We start from the raw sequence: 21,711 nt of genomic DNA, 5'->3' as shown, positions 1-21,711 counted from the left end.
CTTATCTCTTTGAAGTAAAGACTATGATTGAAACATGATTTCTAAATTACAGCTGAACAGGCAGTTTCATTAATATTAGACCCTGCTGCTGATATATTAGCCCCTGCTGCCCATATATATATAAATATTAGTCCCTGCTGCTGATACATATATAAATATATATATAAATATTAGACCCTGCTGCCGATAGCAGGTATAGATCAACACATTAATACACAAACCCAGCTTTGCATGTATAGATCAATTGAAATTCACTTGTGATCTCAGCACTGAAGGTATATATCAAATAAACAGAATCAGACATACAAATTCTGTATTTGCAGTATTTGTAACTATTTACAATAGTTTGGGGTAGCCGTGTATACAATAATAATATATGAAACGTAGCATTGCAGGTATAGATCAAATAAATACCGCATTGCAAGTATTAATCAACTGAACAAGACATACAAACCCTGTATTTGCAGGTATGCATAAATAATGTATGGAACCATAGCATAGCATAGCAGATATGGATCTACAGAATAACACACAAACCCAGCTTTGCAGCTATAGATCAATTGGAATTCACATAAAAACACGGCATTAAAGGTATATTTAAAACCCCTAAATAACAGGCATAGATCACAGGTTGCACACCCCAAAGTCAGCCCTGGCATCCACACTGCCCACATAGAACCTGGCCAGCACCCAGATAACACACATAAGATTTGCCATCTTTGTCCCCAAATAACACAGCACAAGTTATCTTTGTCCCCAAACAGTCCGGCCTGTGCCATCTTTGTCCCATATACACCCTGCCTGTGCCATCTTGGTCCCCAAGGCTCAAACATCCTGCTAGTGACATCTTTGCCCTTCCACAATTACACATCTATGATACACACAAACACTTTTACAGTCACTCACTAATTCACACTTTCATTCAGACAACTCATCCACACATTAACTCATACTCTCCCTCATTCAGACAACTCATCCACATATTAACTCATGCTCTCCCTCATTCAGACAATTCATCCACATATTAACTCATGCTCTCCCTTATCACTTTCTACCCCGCCTCCCTCCCTTATCACTTTATACCCCCCTCCCTCCCTTATCACTTTCTAACCCTTCCCCCTCCTTTATCACTTTCTAACCCTTCCCCCTCCTTTATCACTTTCTACCCCTTCTCCCTCCCTTATTTCTACCCTCTCCCCCTTTGTAGTTCACTCACCTTTAAGTCCTGCGGCCGGAGAACGAGGCTTCCGTCTTCCTGCTCTGCCACGGCCCGCGCTGCTTCATTGCTTAGCGCCGGATATGACGTCATATGCCGGCACTCAGCATGAAACGCTGGCACCGCGACGGAGGTAGAGGCCTCGTGGAGGAGACTGATGGGGGCCGAGCGGTTGCTAGGCGCCCCTCTCCTCCGCGTCAAAAAAAAAAAAAAAAAGCGTTTGAGGCTGCCCGGGACTGTCCTGGGCAATCCGTTGAGTGGTTCCAAATTCGGCGGGGAGGACAACAGGGGGGGCAAGGAATAACCTGGGGGGACAATTGTCCCCCTGTAGCATCGCCAATGATTGCAGGAGAGGGACTAGGAAAGGTGAGCTAAAGGAATATGGGAGGGCGTGAATGTACAATGTTGTATCACAACATCATTGTGTAATGTGGGCAAAGTGTGACATCATAAGAATACCCTGATGAATTATACAATACTTAACACTAGTTAGAACAACAACCTTTGTCCTGACAGGCTTGGCAAGTTTAATATATTTATATATCAGAAATTAAATGTTTATGCAAGGTTGAACTTTATCTTGATTGAAAACATTTTTAATTTGTGTTCTAGATTTAAAAACAGTTGACTTAACTCTTCAGCTTGGCAACTTACATTTTACATCTCTAAACTTCAAAGCGCTACTACAGTGGGATCCTGTATCTGAAAAATCGGCTGTCTACTATGTACAATACAAAGTGTAGGTACCTAGTGTGTTTCATAAGTTTATGTGTATCTTGATACAGTAGTGCTCTTTGTTTAAATGTGTGTAATTTTCATAAATTGCAGCAATCCTATAAGATAGAGACTAACCAAAAGAAATGATAACCATTATTATTTACATTTAATTAATTTAGTGAGGAAATGCCAGATCTCTCCCAGCTGCAAAAATGTGATTGTAAGGAACCAGCTTTAAAGAAACCTTTCCTATATACATATACAGTATATATTTTCGATATGTTTGACAGTAATTACTCTATATAGGGGCACCAAACCAAATCCAAACTGGAGTGACCAAGCTAATAGTGAGTTCCCTGAGACATTGTATTGGAAGGCTTAGACTTAAGCGATGACCTACAAAATTACAAAAATCTTTTTTTTTCCGAAGATTACTCCCTCTTTGTCAAACACTTTTAGAAACCATCCCATTACTGCCTAAACCTTTCACATAAACAATTATTTACCCATATAACATATTGGCTCATTCATACGTTTTGCAAAACAAAAGCACATATAAGTTGCTGCAACAAAAACAAAAAACTTCCAAAGATTTTTTTCCCCTGTGATTAAACATTCAAAGGAAAGAATTTAATAACAGATCTGCTGAGATTCATTTGCTTCAAGAGAAATGTTACTACCCCAAGAATCATACTCTATGAAGGATGCATAGTAAAGTACATAGTACTTTAATATGCAAAATTTAACTTGGAAAACTTACAAATTTTGTTAATAAGACAAGCTTACATTTTTTTAAACCTGCAGGTATGGAGAACCATGGGAAAATAAAACAGACTGTTATGGAATACAACAAAATTGGTGCAATATGACTTCAGAAATGTCAAGTCCTGAGCACCAATGTGAAATGAACTTTGCTAGAGTGAAAGTGACGGCAGGAAATTATTCCTCACCCTGGAAAAACAGTGGGAGTTTTCATCCATTCCATGACTGTATGTCATCAGAGGACTGAAAGTGGACTTGTGAAGTGTTTAAAAAATTATTAATACATTGTTTTAAAACAACAAATAGCTGAATCTCGTGTGTATCAGTGGGAAGATCTCCTTGCTGATGCTAAATAATGGAGATTGTACTATTACGTTTATGAAGTTAAGTGCCTGTTTTGAAAGGATGTAATATTACTTCCTTGGTCCAGACAGGGTTAATGTAATGACTATATGTTTAATGAAAGAAATATTTAAACATTTTAATATGTCGACATTTGAAATTACCAGAGAGTCACTTTTATTTCACACATCTTTGTGGCCCACTGACAGCATTTTTTAAAGAACTGAATAAGTCTTTTAAAAAGAATAAGAGTTTATTTAAGTTACACTTAGGTTTAAAATTTTCTGCTGTTTTTATACACACTATTTTAAGTGTATTTTGTTATGCAACAAGGTGGAATGGAATGAACTATTCTGTTTTTCCAACCCCAGTGGGATATGTTTTCTAAATCCTATGTCCGCTTATTTGTTTACAAAATGTGTACCAGTAAATGTATCTGTACATTTCAAATGCATTAACTTGTCACCAGTAACCCGTTATCTTTTAATCATTTTCTTTTGTTTTCTCCTGTAGCAACTATTGGACCACCGACTGTGACTCTATCACACTCATTCAACTCTATAACAGTAAACATGAGTCTTCCTCAAACTATAGTCCACAGCAAGTGCTTAACAGAAAGGAACAAGAAGAAAATCCAGTTCATCATAACTGTTTCACACTTGGCAGAGGTACTTGTTGTTTACACTTTTGCTTAGGGTTTATAGTACATTTGACCATATTAATATGGAGGAACAGAGAAATTTCCCATTCAAAGTGATGTTTCTTTACCAGTAGAAATGTATCATGCCAGTTATTCTTCTTACTGCAACAAATATAGCAATTTGAACCAAAAATGCTCCCGGTTTTCCTTTAAATAATGTAACCTGGAGTCTTTCTGACAATCAGGCTGTTATGTTAAAAACAAAGCAAAGTTATATTACATTAAAAAAGTCTGTGTATAGGGCACACAGGGCAAAAGCCTGGTGTGTCAAAGTAAGAGCTCAGCCTTTAAAACATGCCGATTTTCAGGACATACTCCATCCCTGTTTGTCTCAAAAAAGAATTGTACAGATTTATGGTAAGGACATTTAACTATGCTAAGTTCCTGTAATACTTTTTTTTTATAGATCAGTATAGTAATAGGAGCTATGAGAGACGTTGGTAGGCATAACTGCTTCCTCATTCCTTGCATCCCATTTTGCTAAGATGCTAGAGCACAGTCTACCTGTGTAGGAAAAGTGAAGACAAGCAGCAGATGTGATGTTATAAATAAATTACATCTTTATTAAGTACTATGCATAGCATAGCAACAGTGGGAAAGGATGCTTCCTACACCCTATATTAGGGTTTTTTTCTGCAGTGGGCCACTTCATCAGAAATGTATGTGTGCGTGGGCCGCACTCATTTTTCACTGAGAGAAAATATGTCCTTTTAGCTTTATAATGCATATTAATACAGGGTTAATTTGGCAAAATTCCAAAACAAAAAAAAAACCACCGAAAATAATCATCCGCAGGGGCCCTGCTGCTTCCCTCTGTGTTGCTCAGCAGCATCTCTTGCTCCATTGAGGGGAAGCAGGAACCCAGCTGAGTCACGTGAATGCACGTCACCTCACGTGACTCCGCTCCGTTCCTGTTCCCCTGGTCAAGAGAAGTTCAAACAGACTGCCCGCAATGCAGATGGAGACAGCGGCCCCTGCGAGCGGCACCCGAAGATCTGCAGTCCAGGTAAGGGTGGGGAAGAGTGTATGAATGAGTATAGGTGAATGATGGAATGAATGTTTGTGATGAATGAATATGCATGTGATAGCATGGATGTGTAAGTAGGGGGGCAGGGCACAGGGAGGCTGTAAGTTATGTGCATGTATTGGCTGCTTGTGCATGATAGGAGTCTCATTGCTACGTTAAATATATATGATTACTAACAGCAATCACACTCCTATCATGCCCAGGCATACCCAGATTCCAGCATGTACTGGTTGACTTGGCATGATAGGAGTGTGATTGCTAACAGCAATTACACTTCTATGATGCACAGGATCCAGCATGTACTGGCTGCCTTGCATGATTGCTGTTAGTAATCATATATATTTAATATAGCAATGACCCCATATCATGCACAACAGCCACAGCAGCAGAAGCTAGCAGAAATTACACTTTTATCATGTCCATTGGTAATACTTACATTTTAGTTTTTTTACTTTTTCCTGCTCTCCTCCGGTGTGATGACTCTGTCCTTGCCACGAGGAACACCTTCTGTGGGCCTGCCCCTCGAATGTCATGTGTTCAAAGCTCCACAACGGCTGCTTTGAACTTCGCAGCCGGGCGGCCGCTTTCAATGTGGTCTGCAGGCCCACGGACCGGCAGATCACCACGTGAGTGAGCATGACCGGCCAGTCCGGTCTTACTCACTCACGCGGGCCGCATCTCGAAGTCCGGCGGGCCGCACGTTGGGCGCCCCTGCCCTATATACTGAATCACTAGATTCTCTATTGGATAAAGCTGTGGTAATCATTACACCTGGAAGGTGGTGGGCTGAAGTACTAACTGCCAATACGTGACAATTAGATTTTGATTGTAAAATAATGTGTGTATCATTACTAGGTGCCTGAAACATATTATACAAAGGAAAAAGTATGGAATATATCAAATTTAAGCCCTGGTTCAACACACTGCATAAGTGTTGAAATAGAATTATGGCATAAGAAGAAAAGAAGCATGGCAAGCCCCACACATTGTGTGAATCTAGAAAGTAAGTAAATAAGTGTCCTTTCCACACAAAACGCATATCTATTTATCACATGTACATCTAATGTTATTGTTTAACAGCTTTGTGGCTGGTTAACTGCCATCTATATGGTTATTGCTTTGGTGCTTATTGGGAAATCATAAGCATCTGCAATAAATTGAAGGATTGGGGTATTTTGGTTGTTGGCAGTGTCTCAACCTGGCTAGAATCCCAGGTTGTGTTCCCTTACCAGGACCTTGTTAATACAAAAGCAATTGGACTCAGGCTGCAAAAAAGGAAGGATAAAACAATAATAATAATGTGATAAGAAAATTTCTATAAATGATAATATTCAAATGTACCCTTTTGGGGTATATTTGAAGTCCTATGAGATTTTCTTCCAGTAGCCTTCACTGGGGTACTTAGGTGTGATATGGTAGCTTTACCCCTTTATGTACAAATGACAAGTACCAAGGGATGTGTGAGTACCGTGCTGCTGACTGCAGTACAGGGTTTTATATATATATATATATATATATATATATATTGTGGCAAGGTAACGGAGTCTGTCTATAGCAGTGGCAGGTTGAAACGCTCAATATTCCCAGCATGAGAGGGTTAATTGTTGGAAGTCAGCAGATGGATCCAATTAACCTGCACTGAGGTGTTTAAAGGGCGGCCGTTAGAGGCATTAGTTGTCTGAAAACAGGGAGAAAGCCAGAGGCCCTCAGACTTTATAAAAAAGGTACAGTCCAAACAAACTGTGTTGACTGGGACTGGAGTAGGTGGCCAGTTGGTTAGTGAGATAAGAATTTTGTATAGATAGTCTCCAAGATGGAGGCAAGGCCACTCCATGACCTTAATGTGCTTCTTCTTGAGCCACTCCTTTGTTGCCTTGTTTTGACCCACAGCGTGTTTTGGGTCATTGTCATGCTGGAATACCCATCCATGACCCATTTTCAATGCCCTAGCTGAGGGAAGGAGGTTCTCACCCAAGATTTGATGGTAAATGGCCCCATCCATCGTCCCTTTGATGCGGTGAAGTTGTCCTGTCCCCTTAGCAGAAAAACACCCCCAAAGCATAATGTTTCCACCTCCATGTTTGATGGTGGAGATGGTGTTCTTCGGGTCATAGGCAGTGTTTCTCTCCTCCACAGCGAGGTTAAGGTGATGCAAAATAGCTCGATTTTTGTCTTATCTGACTGTCACGGAGCTGGATAGTCCGACCCACTACCTCTGCTGACTTGTGCTCCCTTAGCCTGGGACACACACTCTTTCCCTGGTTTCCCAGTCACTAGCCGAGATTCAGTGTAGGGTATAACCAAAACGAGGACTGCTTTATTTTTCACATACAGGGCTGGATATATCCAGCGAAACACACATTAACATCAACATGGGATACAAACCGCCCCCTTAATCTGTCTTCCAGAGACAACAGGGGCAGTAAAGTGATTTACAGTACAGTAGGGGTCCCAAAGTCCACTATCTATTACTGGCCCAAATCAGTTCCAATGTTTGGCCGGGGTAAATGTCTGTAGTGGTGGAACTGGGGGGGGGGGGATATTAACTTGGTTGCAGATCCAGGCTGTCTGCCAGAGATAATCCCCTCAGCAAGTGATGGGATGATATACTGCTGGGGGTAGCCACAGAAGTCTTTACAAAGTCAGGGCCCATAGTCAATAGGGAGGAGGCTGGAAGTCAGGCCTCTCCAGTGGCCCGGTGATTCAGGGTTCCGTCACACTGACCACAACACTTTCACCCAGTTCTCCTCTGAATCAATCAGATATTAATTTGCAGACTTCAGACTTCATGTGCTTTCTTGAGCAAGGGGACCTTGCAGGCACTGCAGGATTTCAGTCCTTCACGACGTAATGTGTTACCAATTGTTTTCTTGGTGACTATGGTCCCCGCTGCCTTGAGATCATTGACAAGATCATCACGTGTAGTTCTGGGCAGAGTCCTCACTGTTCTCATGATCATTGAAACTCCACAAGGTGAGATCTTGCATGGAGCCCCAGACCGAGGGAGAGTGACAGTTATTTTGTGTTTCTTCCATTTGCGCATAATCGTACCAACTGTTGTCACCTTCTAACCAAGCTGCCATCTTACCCCACTTACACATGCATGCTCACACACACACACACACACACACACACACACACACACACGTACACATCCATGCTCGTACACACAAGTACACATCCGTACTCACACACACACAAGTACACATCCGTGCACACATACACACACAAGTACACATCCGTGCCCACACGCATAAACACAATTGTTTTTTTAAAAAATGCTATATTTTATCATACAGAGTGCACTATTATCCTTGGGGTTTTTTTTCTCGTCATTTTTATGTCATTTATTCTGCATAACCCATTGGGGTGAGTTACGTTTATATTTACTTCTGTCCCTCTGCTCACTGGCTCACTGTTGGTGGGATGCACCACCAATACTTGTTTTTTATTAACACATCCGTGCTCAATCACACACACAGAAGTACACATCCGTGCTGACACACACAAGTACACATGCGTGTTCACACACACACAAGTACACATCCATGCTCACACACACAAGTACACATCCATGCTTACACCAACACACACAAGTACACATCCGTGCTCACACACAGAAGTACACATTCATGCTCACACACACACAAGTACACATCCATGCTCACATACACACAAGTACACATCCGTGCTGAAACACACACACACACACACAAGTACACATCTGTGCTCACACACACAGACAAGTACAGATTATACACAGTATATATACATACATGCCACCTCCCTCGCTTACCGCTCACCACTCCTGCAGCTTGCTATCTGGCTGCCCACACACTGACCACGGGGTCATGTGACTTCTGATATGCTCCTGTCACCCAGTGCCAGTTCAAAATAGTTTAGAAAGGGATCGGTACAGTCCAGGTCTGAAGTGCCCTTTCTAAGCATTTTGGAACCGGTATGAGGAGACAGGAAGAAGATGTCACAGGGGTCGCACCGGGCCCTAGGGGCACGACGGCCCCTGTAGTTATGCCAGTGTAGACAGCTGGCACTGAGCTCAGAGCTGTGGGACCTGGGATACACTAATGTGGTCACTGAAACTTTGCATCAGGATATTCTCATAACCTCAAATACCGCAAAGTGTGTTTCTAAGTTCCCATGGTCTAATCACACAGTCCACTCATGTGGGAGACCTTGTTCCACACTCTGTTCAAGAGTTCTCTTCTAGTGAGAAGAGAACTCTTGAATAGAGTGTGGAACAAGGTCAGGCCCAGGGCCTGCTCCCCAAAACGCCTGAAAGGTTTTTGCTGCCTCCTCATTGGTATATCAGTTCACATGTTCCACCAATTGAGAGTCTTAGATCCTGGCACTGTAGAATAGGAAGAAGTCCGGTTCTGAATGTGTGACCCTGAGATTTTGACCCTTCCCGCAGAGACAGTGATATTGGGGCAAAAACCCTGAGACTCAGGGTCAGACACTGAGAGTTCCTAGCTATGACCCAGCAGAAACTTCAATAACATTAAAAAAGAAAGTCACTGATTTGTCTGATGTGATGGTCCTTTTTGGAACCGCTTTCCCTTCCATGCTAGCTTCCTCAAATTCACTCTTGAAAGTTAGTTTTGGGAGCAAGGATTTTGGTACAGAAAGACAAGCAGCACTTTTTGCAGTCTATAAGGTGGTTAAGGGGGAATGCAAGAGAACCAGAGGTAATGCTTAGTTGAGAATGATATAATTGTACCAAACGTCATGTGGAGAAGTCCGGGAAGGTAAGGGAAACAGATGGCTTCTTTCAGAATGCGGGTTGTGGATATTAAGTTGAATAGATTATTATCGAAAATATGTACCGCGTAGACAATTCATACATTAATATTTATGCATTTAAGTGTTACATCAGACCACAGAATCATTTTATTCTTTCAGCTCTTGGATATGTAGATCTTTTCTCCAAAGATCTAACACTGTGACCCACTAGAAATTAGTATTTTATTATATTGAATTACCAGAAATTCTATAAGGGTGAATGCCTACTTGTAATAACCATGACAAAAATTTTACCAAATAACATAAAATTATAGTTATAAATGTTGACTACAAATAGAATTCAAGGTAGAATTTTCTAAAAGTGTGATCTTGTTTTATATGTTGTCTTTTTTTAAGAAAAAACAGCCAAAGAAATCATCATAGGATTACTAGCAGCAGCAGTGGTGATAGTGATGGCATTCTCCATAATAATAATCTACTTAACATTGTACAAATTTGTGCTACATCCCAAAGCTCATCTTCCTTCCAACTTGGTAAGTCTTAAGTACTTTTTTAATGAGATACTATTTTAACAAAAAAGTCTCCATTAATTATGATTGAAATATTTAAATAGATAGACCATACCGTACAGTATTGCTTCTCAACATGTTTTTAACCAAGTACACCAGTAAGATATCAGCTATATAAGTTATGTCAGCCCAGCAACAACATATTTTTCACAAGTTACATTAAATTAATGTAACATTAAAGGAACATTGATGTCTGAGTTTCAACTTGAGCAGAGCTTATTTACAGTGGATTAAATATACATTTTACCTAATTCAAACCCCATGTAAGTAAGGTATGTATTTACCAAATGTAAAATGGAAAAAAAAACACAATACTATAGCCTCAAATGTATCATATGTATCTATTTGGATTTACTTTACTCACAGCTGAAGTGAGCACGCACATAATCTCTCCCTGTTTACTTATAGAAGTTAGTTAAAGGGGCAATATACTGTTCCATGTAGCCTCACCAACATATAGTACTTATGACTTTTGTAAATACTTCAATATGTATTCTTTACATGTAGAAGCTGCAGCATGCCTCCGTGGTTTAGCTTTTCATGACTTTTGGCTGCTTGAAGCAGCCAATCAGTAGCAGGAATCGCTCCCATCGAAATCAGGTGGAGTTCTACAGTATATGTGCATGTGGTAGGTGGGCCTCGTTAGACCTCTGGAACTCTTGTAGAGGCAATAGGAAATATATATTCAGGTATCTGGAGCTGTTCGTGCTTTGCCTATAACACCTGCCTACAAATGAGCCTCCTCACTCTTGGGGCCATCTAACTCCCTGTCCCCTTGATTTAGCGCTGAAACCCATGTTAGCACATCTCCGATCTCTCGCCAAAGTATCTATGTCTTTCTGGAAATACGGTCTCCAATTGAGGTTTCACTAGTGCTCTGAACAACAGCATGAGCATTTCCCTCTTTCTACTGCTAATAGCTCTCCCTATACAACCAAGCATTCTGCTTGCATTTCCTGCTGATTACATTGTCTACGTTTAGCATAATCTCCCTGAACTATGACTTTAGATGCGCAACAATCTTACTATTTAACAGAGTTTCTATAAATTTTCCCAGTACTGATGTAAGACTAACAGGCCTGTAGTTGCCTGACTCCTCTCTATTGCCTTTCTGGGACTAATTTCCAATATTCTGTGACTATTTATGTCAACAATGATTGGTGAAATAAATCAGTTTAAGGTTTTGTTAGTACACCACTAAGTTCTTTTAACTTTGGGTGTATCCTATCAGGCCCCATTGCCATATTTGGTAACTTGTGTAGGCCTGAAGTGGGTATAGAGGTTACAGAGAAAAGACCAAAAAAGAAGGGAAAAAAGGCTGCTGAATACAACCAGATTGGCGCTGTTTCCAGATACCCTAAAGCTAATACTGCAATTGATACAATAGGTATCAGCACCAAAGATAGGTTGTGAGATTCAGTTTATTTCCAATAAATATGGTATAGTAGATATAATTTATATAAAACACAATAAAATCATATATTTTTTATTATCCACAGAACTTCTTCGAAATAACAGTTGTCCTAACGTGTTCCACCTTTCAGCTTCATCAGAGGGATAGATAATACAAATGTGTGATATCCCAATTTATTTAGGGTGCTTTCATATATAAATTGTAGTAGTTCACTTTTAGCAATCAGGATTTGCCAATATGCAGCAGCTGGAATAGAGCACAGAAGTAGTGGTTTCCTTCAATACGTGTTGATAGATTGGTGAGAGTTGTGAATCACCAATGTGGATAATGTTTCTGCTTGTTCTGCAGACCGCAAATTCTGAGCTCTCTGTAGTGTCTCCTTGTTAAGTCAACTTATTGGTCTTTGCTTTAGACAGCTGAAGTAGTACCGCTTCCTCGACAAACTCATATGTATCAAATAACTTTTTTTCCAAACTGAGGTCCCTTTTCTTCATTTTTATGTATAAAACAAACAAAAAATATTCATTGAGGACGTCTGCTAGTCCTTTATCTTCTTCAACAACCTTCTTTTCTTTTTAACTAATCTGTGTTTTACTTTCCTTTACTCATTTATGTATAAAAACATTTTATCTCCATTTTTTTACTGACTGGGAATTTTCTCTTCTGGGTGTGCTTTCAAAGCTCTTACAACTTGCTTGGCCTCTTTCTGCCTAATCTTATAGATCTCTCTATCTTTCCCACTTCTGCGGGTACCACAGTGGTCTTTAATTTTTGCTCTTACTGACAAGCCTAATACAATTTTCTGTTGACATAAGTAATATAACATTTAAATAACCCTATTTCTTCTGTACTCCTTTAAATGACCCTAGCCTGATAATGATTCATTTTAGAAAAGTAAATTTTCCTAAAATTTAAACGTTTGCTTTTGTCGGGTGTGACTTAGTAATTGTTCTTAAATTAAACCACATCAACCGATGATCACTAGATCACAAACTTTCACCTACAGTAATCTGTTACGAAATATATATTCCATATATAAACACCAAATCTAATATGGCCTCCTTACAAGCTGGCTCCTCAACTACTTGTTTTCAAGATAATCCCAGTAGGGAATTTAGAATATCTGTACTCTACTTTGGTTTTCCATTTTACATCAGGAAGATTAAAGTTCCCAATCATTATAACTTCCCCTTTCAATGTAATTTTACCTTTTCCCTCAATAGGTAGGGGGATTCATAAATCACACACTACAAAAGATTTCCGCAGTGTATCCATATCTTCTTTTTTGGATAACCGTTCTCCCAATGTTTTTAATAGGTTTTAAAGGGAACGGATTCACACTCAAATGAACGTGAATGGGAAGAAAATGGTTTCGTACCTTTGACCTTTGAGCGCACGGAATTAATTAGGTACATTCATGAGACCAAAGAAAGCAACATGGAAAGTCCCCAATACAAACGATATGTCTCAAATGAACCACGGATAAAGAAGTATGTTAATTGCAGACAGAAGGCTGAAAACCTCCATGATGTTCTTCAAAGCAAGACTGTAGAACTGGTGAACCCAACATATACAACAAAAATGTTCAAAAGCTGCCATATTCAAGAAGAGCACACAGATGTTTATTTCGCTGAACAGTACATATGTAAACAAATGGGAAGTCTAGACCAGAACATAGGCACACTTCATTATTTAAATATCCCTAATAACCAAAGGTATGTTGATGATAACATTGTGTTTGATGAATGTTGCATGGATACAATCCATCTGTACATTAATAAGGACGACTCTTGCCACATGAACAAAGACTTTCAGAGCCACAATAATTATTTCAATCAGTAGGAATAAACTATCATAAGAAAAAAATTCCTATATTCCATGCCTATTTAACAAAAATGTGTGCATATCAATGAACAATTTTCAATTGAGTGGGTGCATCTTATACATTAACCATGCAGCAGGTTCAGTGTCTGTGGGGGGGAGAGCCCTTCTGTAGCAAAACATGGGACAGATTGTTCTATCGGAACTGCACCACTGCCCTATATTGATGTGCCCTGCTCATTTTTGCTAATGCTTCTCCCGGTCCAGTTTCTACCTGAAAATCCATTTTCTAAACATATTTTGGAACATGAAGGGGCCACGATACTCATTTGCCCTGCCTAAGGGCACCACTGACAGAAGGACACACATGATCTTGTGCAGGGCAACTGGACACTTAAGTATGCTTAAGGATGCTATCTATAAATATTTATGATTTTCTCTTATGTGCCATCTGCAGGAGTTTGTGGATATAGCAGGAATCTGTAGTCAAGGCCTAATGGGGAACTGAATGGGGAACTATGGCATCAATAGGACCTGACTAGGGATTAAAATAGGCCTTGGCACTATATAAGGCCAGCAGCTGATAAGTGACATGACGTGCGGACTCCTGCTGGATACATACGGCCGCACAATGGGCAATAAACATATTGAGATGGGAGCAGCATGCAAGTCTGTAAACAACAATTTAAAAAAATAAAGAATATCCTGATTGCAAATATAAAGTCAATTGCTCTGGTGTTTTTCTAGCTTGTGTTATCTACATACAGATTTTACATTAATATAGTGTTTCTGTGGAACCAATACCTTCTTTGGGTACAGCAGCAGTTATCTGATAACTGGAGAACTGCCATGGGACAAAGGTCAGTCATGACTTTATGTAACACTTCTGCTTTATGCTATTTGTTTATAAACTGCTCTGGAAGTTATAAATGCAGCCAGGATTTCTGTGTATAATTATGGGAAACAAAAACAAACACTAATCCAGGAACACTCATGGCATATTCACTGTTTTAACCCTTGTTAAACTCAATGGAAAACCCAGAAGGCACTGCTCATATTTTAAAACACTGGTCAAAGAAGGGTGAACTGGACCGGGAGAAGCATTAGCAAAAATGAGCAGGACACACCAATACTCATTGGGCAGTGGTGTAGACGCTAAGAGACATATGGGACAACAAGGAACAACATAGAAGATTTTATATTAATCATAAGCAGATTGTTGCTCTTGTTGGTATTGATCTGTGCTACATACAATACTATTTTACCACATTCATATTGTAATACACTGTACTCATTTACAGATCCAGTTTTCTCAAAAGCCTCTCAACTTTCCTCCATACATCTATTAATGTTTGTAATTCCTAAAATAAAGTCTGAATGTGTTCCAACAGCTCTGTTACACTTTCATATACAACATGTCTATAAAAGCCTTTGATGCAACTCCCTATGATGCCATAAACCAAGATAAATTGTGTAGAATGCATTTATTCACAAACTAATTCTGAGGAATTAAGTCTTATATGTGGTAAGTGTATTCTATTTTCTCTTGGTCTTATAAAAGAATCTTAGATTTTTTTCTACAAAAAAGTATTTTGGCCACCTTGATATGAATTATATATAAAAAAGAGCCTATTATCATCATCAAATTCCACACCATAGTGACCAAAAGCCAAGTTTTGCATGGTGGCCTGGCCCTTTACAATCTTGCCAGTATAAACCCACCACAGAGGTGATATTTAAAACTAAACATTTATATAAAACAATTATCACTTACAAATGAAAAAAATAATGCATCAGTTGTGCCAAAATAGCATGTTTGTCTGGGGCTTCTCTGAATTAAAGGGGAAATTATGTAGAAAAAAACATGAGGTGCACATGCTTTATTTTTATTTTGACATCTGGTCAGTCTGTGCTCATGTCTTACTAAAGACATATTTGAACCTCTCCAATTCAATTAACCCCATAAAACCATACCTTTTTTTTAAGCTAGACACTCCATAGTGCTAGTATTATAACTTACTCCATGTCAGGAGTTTTGGGAAGATACAGTGTTAATTTTAGCTCTAGCTTTTTTTAATAGATGAATCTACAATCTGGGTACCGGGTAGACCTCTGTGAATGCCCCACTTTTAAAATAGAATTGAACCTGGTGAGGGATATACACAATTTTGAATTAAATCAAGCTGCACTATACTAAATCCATCCAGAATATACTGCTTATACTCTAAAAAGCAGGCCTTAAAGCTTACAGTGTCCACATTATTATGCCAGCTCTAAAAATCCTCTGAAATCCGCTGGCAAGTCACCAGAATATATATATATATGATTATAATAATGGTATCTAAAGAAAGCTCTTATTCTCTTGAAAAAGCAATATATAGTCACAAAGGGTACAAAATTTAAAAAACAGTCCAGTCCTTAAGGGGTTAAAATCTAAAAATAAAAAGTTACTGTCAGAAATGTTTTTTAAGCAAAACATGCACCAGAACTGCTAAATTTATTCTGCTTTGCATTGATGATCTAAATGTTGTGTATTTTCCCATATAATAACCAAGGTTATGCTTAGGTGTCTTTAACCCCTTAAGGACCGGGCTCATTTTTCGTTTTCGTGGGACCGAGGCTGTTTTGACACTTTTGTGGTGCTTGTGTTCAGGTGTAATTTTCTCCTCACCCATTTAGTGTACCCACATAAGTTATATATTGTTTTTTTCAGGACAAGATGGGCTTTCTTCAGATACCATTATTTTGATCGTATCATCTTATTTACTATAAAAAAATAAAAAAAACATGGTGAAAAATTGAAAAATCTTTTACTCACCTAAAAAAGCAAGTAAAAAAAACTAGCTAAATAGATTCTACTACTTGTCCTGAGTTTAGAGATACCCAATGTTTTTATGTTTTTTTGCTGTTTTTTGTACGTTATAGGGCAATAAGTACAAGCAGCGTTTTATGATTTCCAAATCTTTTTTAACAAATCTGGTCAGTCTGCCTACATCTCCTCTTTGGAACATCTTTGAAGCCGGTTAACTCAATTTAACCCATTCAAACCATATATTTTTGAAAACTAGACACCCCAGGGTATTCCAAATGCTGTTATTTTAACCCTTTCCATGCACCAATTATACAACTACACTTTGTCAAACTTTGTAATAGTAATTTTTTTTATTTTTTTTTCCACACAAATTGTACTTTAGTTATAGATATACAGGTTCTGGTATATGTCACTATCAAACAACCCCCCAATATGTGTTCAGGAACATCTCCTGAGTACAGCGATACCCCACATGCATGGGTTTGTCAGATTGTTTGGCTGGTAAAAGGCTACTTTTGGGGCATGCGTAATTCAGGTGGTCATTTGGTCATTCTGCCTCCATCTCCTCTTTGGAATATCTTTGAAGCCGGTTAACTCAATTTAACCCATTCAAACCATATATTTTGGAAAACTAGACACCCCAGGGTATTCCGAATGCTGTTATTTTAACCCTTTCCATGCACCAATTATAGAACTACACTTTGTCAAACTTTGTAATAGTAATTTTTTTCACACAAATTGTACTTTAGTTATAGATATACAGGTTCTGGTATATGTCACTGTCAAACAACCCCCCAATATGTGTTCAGGAACATCTCCTGAGTGCAGTGATACCCGACATGCATTGGGTTTGTCGGGTTGTTTCAGATTTAAAATGCCACATTTGGGAAGTGCGCTTTTTTTCTCCATTTTGGTCAGTCTGTACCTATGCCCTATCTGTGAGCTAGGCCACTCCAATTTACCCCATCAGCCATTTTTTTTATATATTAGACACCCCTTGGGTATTTGAAGTGCTTTTATTTTAACTCTTTGAGATTTTTTGAGAAATTTTAGCACTTGCTCAAAATAATAAACTTTATTTTTTTATTGTTTTTATTTTTTTAATACTTTTTTTATATTTTTTTACACATTTTGCTGGTACTGGAAAAAAAAATAAAAAAATAAAAAAAAATGGAAAAAAATAAAAAAATGTGCTAACATTTAAAAATAATTATGCAGTGATGTCACTAGATGAACCATCTAGTGACATCACTGCATAATTATTTTTAAATGTTAGCACATTTTTTTATTTTTTTCCATTTTTTTTATTTTTTTATTTTTTTTTTGAATATTTTACTAATCACATAGTGATTAGAAAGCTGGGCTCCATTGACTTGCATGGTTGAATACAGTACCTGTATTCAACCAGCAAGTGGAGCCAGTTCTCTAGAGGGTCTGGAGACCATCTAGCAAACTTTTTCTTGTTTGTTTTTTTTTACAGAGCGGCGGCCATCTTACTTGATGGCGAAGATCACCGGCAGCTGCGGCTGTGACCGCTCTCCGGAGCGGTCACAGCCCACCTAAAGGTAAGTGTTTGGTGTCGCTGGATGCCTCCTGATCGAGGCATTCCAGCGACACCATTTAAGTTTAGGAGGCGATCGTTGATCGCCTCCTAAACGCTTTTAAAACGGGTGTCCGTCGCCATACAATGTATGGCGGCTGTTGACGCCCCGGGGAGGGGCCAGACATGGCCCCCGATGCCGATCCTTGATCACTTTCTAAGCTTATTTAACTTTTTGACGGTTCAGGACCGTCAAAGGTCATTTAGTGACCTTCTTGTCATGACGGTCCTGAACCGGCAAAGGTCGCGAAGGGGTTAAAGTTAAAGATTGTGTTACATCACATGCATGCTCTAATCATTTCTTCAACTAGGAGGCAGTAGCTTACTAGTATTCTTCATGGTGTTCTGATTTCTATTTGTTTTACCTGCCTATGATAAATTACCAATTATTAATGATACATCATATGTGTTTTTTGAATGAGATGTATCAATGATTAGTCAGCCAGTACAATTCACCTTGCCACTGTAGTCAATTTAAGTTAAACTCTTATTGATTCACTATTAAAGACAAGAAATTGACAAAATATTTAGTTTAATATTTTAGTGTAAAATATATAACAACAAAAGGTAGGTTGGGTTTAATGTTAAGGTCTCATATAGAGAATGAGAAAATGATGAGTGTACAGCTTATAGTGGATGAAAGTGTTAACCCCCTTAGTGACAAGACTTTCTTTGTAGTACACTCTATGAGAATGGCTGTTTTAACATTTTTGCAGTGTCGTTGATTAGCTGTATATATTTTTCTCTCTCACTTAGCGTACCCACACAAATTCTATATTGCTTTTTTCAGGACAAGAAGGGCTTTCTTTAGATACTATTAGTTTGATTATATCATCTAATATACTATAAGAAAATAATTAAATATGGTGAAAAAATGAAGAAGAACAAAAACAAAAACACAAAACACTTCTTTTATTTTAAAAATATTTACTCATCTACAACAGCTAATAAAAAAACTTCTAACTAGATTCTATATTTGTCCTGAGTTAAGAAATACCTATATTTATTGTTTTTTTTTTTACAAGTTTGGGACATACAGTATTTGAAGCCGGCCAATAAAATTTACCCCTATCAAACCATATAACTTTGAAAACTAGGCACCACAGGGTATTTCAAATGCCAGTCATTTAACTATTTCCATGCATTAATTTTACCACCAGCCTTTTGTGGTAGAAATTTTTGTTTGGTTATTTTTTTCCACACAAATGGTACTTAAGGTGTGAATTTACAAAAACCCAATATACCGTATTGGCTCGAATATAGGCCGCACTTTCCCCCCCCACTTTAAGTCTTTAAAGTGGGGGTGCGGCCTATATTCGGGGTCTAGTGCCCGACGCCCGGGACATGCAGTTCCGGGCGCCGGGCAGGCAGCAGGGTTAGGATACAGATCCCCCACATCCGTGCAGGGGACCTGCATCCTATTCTCCGATACGCTCAGACAGCCTCCCCTGCTGGCACTTTCAATGGGGGGAGTGCTGGCACGGGAGGTTGTCTAAGCGCATCGCGCAGACGTTCACCGGCTGCGGCGATGCGCGTAAACAGCCCCCGCTGCCGGCACATCTGCACGATGTGCTTTAACAATCTCCCTTGCCGGGAATTCCCACGGGGGGAGTCCCGACAAGGGAGATTGTTAAAGCACATCGTGCAGACGTGCCAGCAGCGAGAGGTTGTTAACGCTTGCATCGCCACAGCCGGTAAACGTCTGCGCGATGTACGCTAACAATCTTCCTTGCCGGCACTTCCCACGGCAGAAGTGCCAGCACCGGAAGTTGAATACGCATGGTGAGTAGCTGTCCCCCGCCGGCCCTGCAAGACCCCGGGGAGCCTGCACCGGTAAGTCTAGGGGGGGCCTCTTGGGGCAGAGTGGCAGCATATCTCAGGGGGGGATAGAGTGGCAGCATATCACGGGGGGGCACATCTCAGGGGCAGAGTGCATATCCCAGGGGGGATAGAGTGGGAACATATCTCGGGGGCCAGAGTGGCAGCATATCTGGGGAGGGCAGAGTGGCAGCATATCTCGCGGGGGCAGAGTGGCAGCATATCTGTTCCACTAAGTGTTTTTTTTTTTTTACTAAGAATTTTTTTTCTTTAAAAAAAGCACCAAACTTTTAGGGTGCGGCCTATATTCGGGTGCGGCCTATATCCGAGCCAATACGGTATGTTCTGCAACATCTCCTAAGTTCAGCAATACCACCATGCATATGTATGTTTGGTTGCTTGGGTCACATTTAGGACATGTACGTTTCAATTTTTCAACTTGGAGTTTTGACAACTGGGCATACTGAATGAATGGGCAAAAATTCCCACAGAAACACACTCCCTGATGTCCAGTGGGGGCAGTCGGTGGACAACCGGGCACGTAGACAACCTCTGCTGCTGCCTGACACTTCCGCTGGGGCTTCTATGATGGAGCTCCGGACAGTCTTGTCACGCTGGCGCTCCGTCATAGAAGCCCCAGTGGAAGTGCCGGGCAACAGTGGAGGTTGTCTGTGTGGATCGCGTAGACGTCCACCGGCTGTCAGAGAGGAGGATCCTGTCCCCTGCAGCGAACTTGAATATAAGACGAGGGGTATTTGCTCTGAAAAAACTCCTCTTATGTTTGAGCAAATACGCCAATCTCTTTAATGGTTTCTATATAATTTGATGGTTGACTGGTTTCTATATAATTCGCTGCACTGAATCACTCTGCACTCCTGTCTGCAGCTGGATCATTATTATTCTACGCTAAATATAGGGAGGACAAATGGTATGACTCCCTATTACACATATACCACCTATGTTACGTTGGGGAGAATACTGCTGCTCCTGATAGAGACATATACTCTTTGTACGCAGCAGCTTGTCGCATGCACTGTGCATTTGTCCTAAATTGCAAGCTTGCAGCTTCGAGCAACTTTACTGCTACCACTGTACACATAGCCTACTACCCTATGGGGTCCCATCACCCTAAACATACAATGATTAAATATACGAAGAAATTAACATGGAAGCCACCGATACAAAGTCTAAACTGGTGGAACCCAGGCTGTAATCCCTGCTAAAGGGATTCTTTAAGGAGCAGGGGGAAAGCTCTCCGGGCCATAGCCAGTCTCATGAACTCACAAAAGAAGTCTCAATATAGCAGAGGTAATGTCACAAGTCACTAATCATAGCAAGCACATTTCACAACTGGAAAAAAGTGACCTTGAGGATCAGTTCTTTGACCTCCAAAACACAATATCTACTTGTATGAAACAACTACTGGTGCTTACTGTCAAATTAGTTCAATTGGAGAACCGTAGTAGATGCAAAAACTCCCTTGAGTGATTTTAAGCCGGGTTCAAGGCGGTCGCACAGGTCGCACACCCCAAAGGCCGGCCCTGAGTGGACTTCCAGAGCTGAAACGCTAGGCCCTAGCGTAAGCTGGCTACTCCGGCGGAGGTAGCAGGTGTTGCCACACCACAAACAGACACCGCCAGGGGGAGAAATAACCTTTACTTTTGGGAAAATTGACTTTCCAAGCTAAGAGCTTTCCAAGCTTAGAGCCTCAGCTTGGGCAGATTAAATTTAAGAAAGGCAATCTGCTCCATCAGAAGAGATGCCATGCGTATATTTCCAGTCATAGAAAACATGCGCTCACTTTGAACAGTGGTTGGTGGACATGATAACAGCTGCTGCGCAACCCATGAGAGTGCAGGCCACACACTCTTCTTTTCATCCCAGTAGCTAAGAGGATCAACATTAGGCGCAGAAGGAACTTCACAGAGGCATAGTTTGACCATTTCAGCAGCACTACTCTCCTTTCTGCTACTAGCTCTGTCTGATGGTCCAACTATACTCCCAAGTGCCTCTTCCCAAAACACAGCTCCTCCACTCAGTTATGTTGTGCTGCTTGAAGCGCTGTTGCTGATGCTGCTGGTAGGAGTAGCAGACAACATCATCTCTTCCTCCTCTCCCTCCTCGGACAGCATTCCCCTTTTCCGCTGCCAGT

General features: G+C 40.1%; 1 protein-coding gene across 1 annotated transcript; it reads left to right on the top strand.

The window, feature by feature from the left end:
* Positions 1-1,838: 1,838 nt before the first annotated feature.
* Positions 1,839-13,350, top strand: LOC128483944 (interleukin-20 receptor subunit alpha-like). The gene is made up of 6 exons (XM_053460267.1): positions 1,839-1,955; positions 2,738-2,922; positions 3,551-3,705; positions 5,620-5,767; positions 9,922-10,058; positions 12,826-13,350. The coding sequence occupies exons 2-6, from the start codon at positions 2,799-2,801 to the stop codon at positions 13,348-13,350; spliced, it is 1,089 nt and encodes a 362-aa protein (XP_053316242.1). The 5' UTR covers positions 1,839-1,955; positions 2,738-2,798.
* Positions 13,351-21,711: the final 8,361 nt, after the last annotated feature.

This window comes from Spea bombifrons, chromosome 3, assembly GCF_027358695.1.
Source record: "Spea bombifrons isolate aSpeBom1 chromosome 3, aSpeBom1.2.pri, whole genome shotgun sequence".
NCBI classification, from domain to species: domain Eukaryota; kingdom Metazoa; phylum Chordata; class Amphibia; order Anura; family Pelobatidae; genus Spea; species Spea bombifrons.
This window is presented reverse-complemented; position numbering and strand designations above follow the sequence as displayed.

Coding starts and splice junctions, on each gene's coding strand:
- LOC128483944 (XM_053460267.1), top strand. CDS start 2,799: ATGACTTCAGAAATGTCAAGTCCTGAGCACCAATGTGAAATGAACTTT. Junction 5,768..9,921: donor ACATTGTGTGAATCTAGAAA/GTAAGTAAATAA, acceptor TCTTTTTTTAAG/AAAAAACAGCCAAAGAAATC. Junction 10,059..12,825: donor CTCATCTTCCTTCCAACTTG/GTAAGTCTTAAG, acceptor TGTTTTTAATAG/GTTTTAAAGGGAACGGATTC.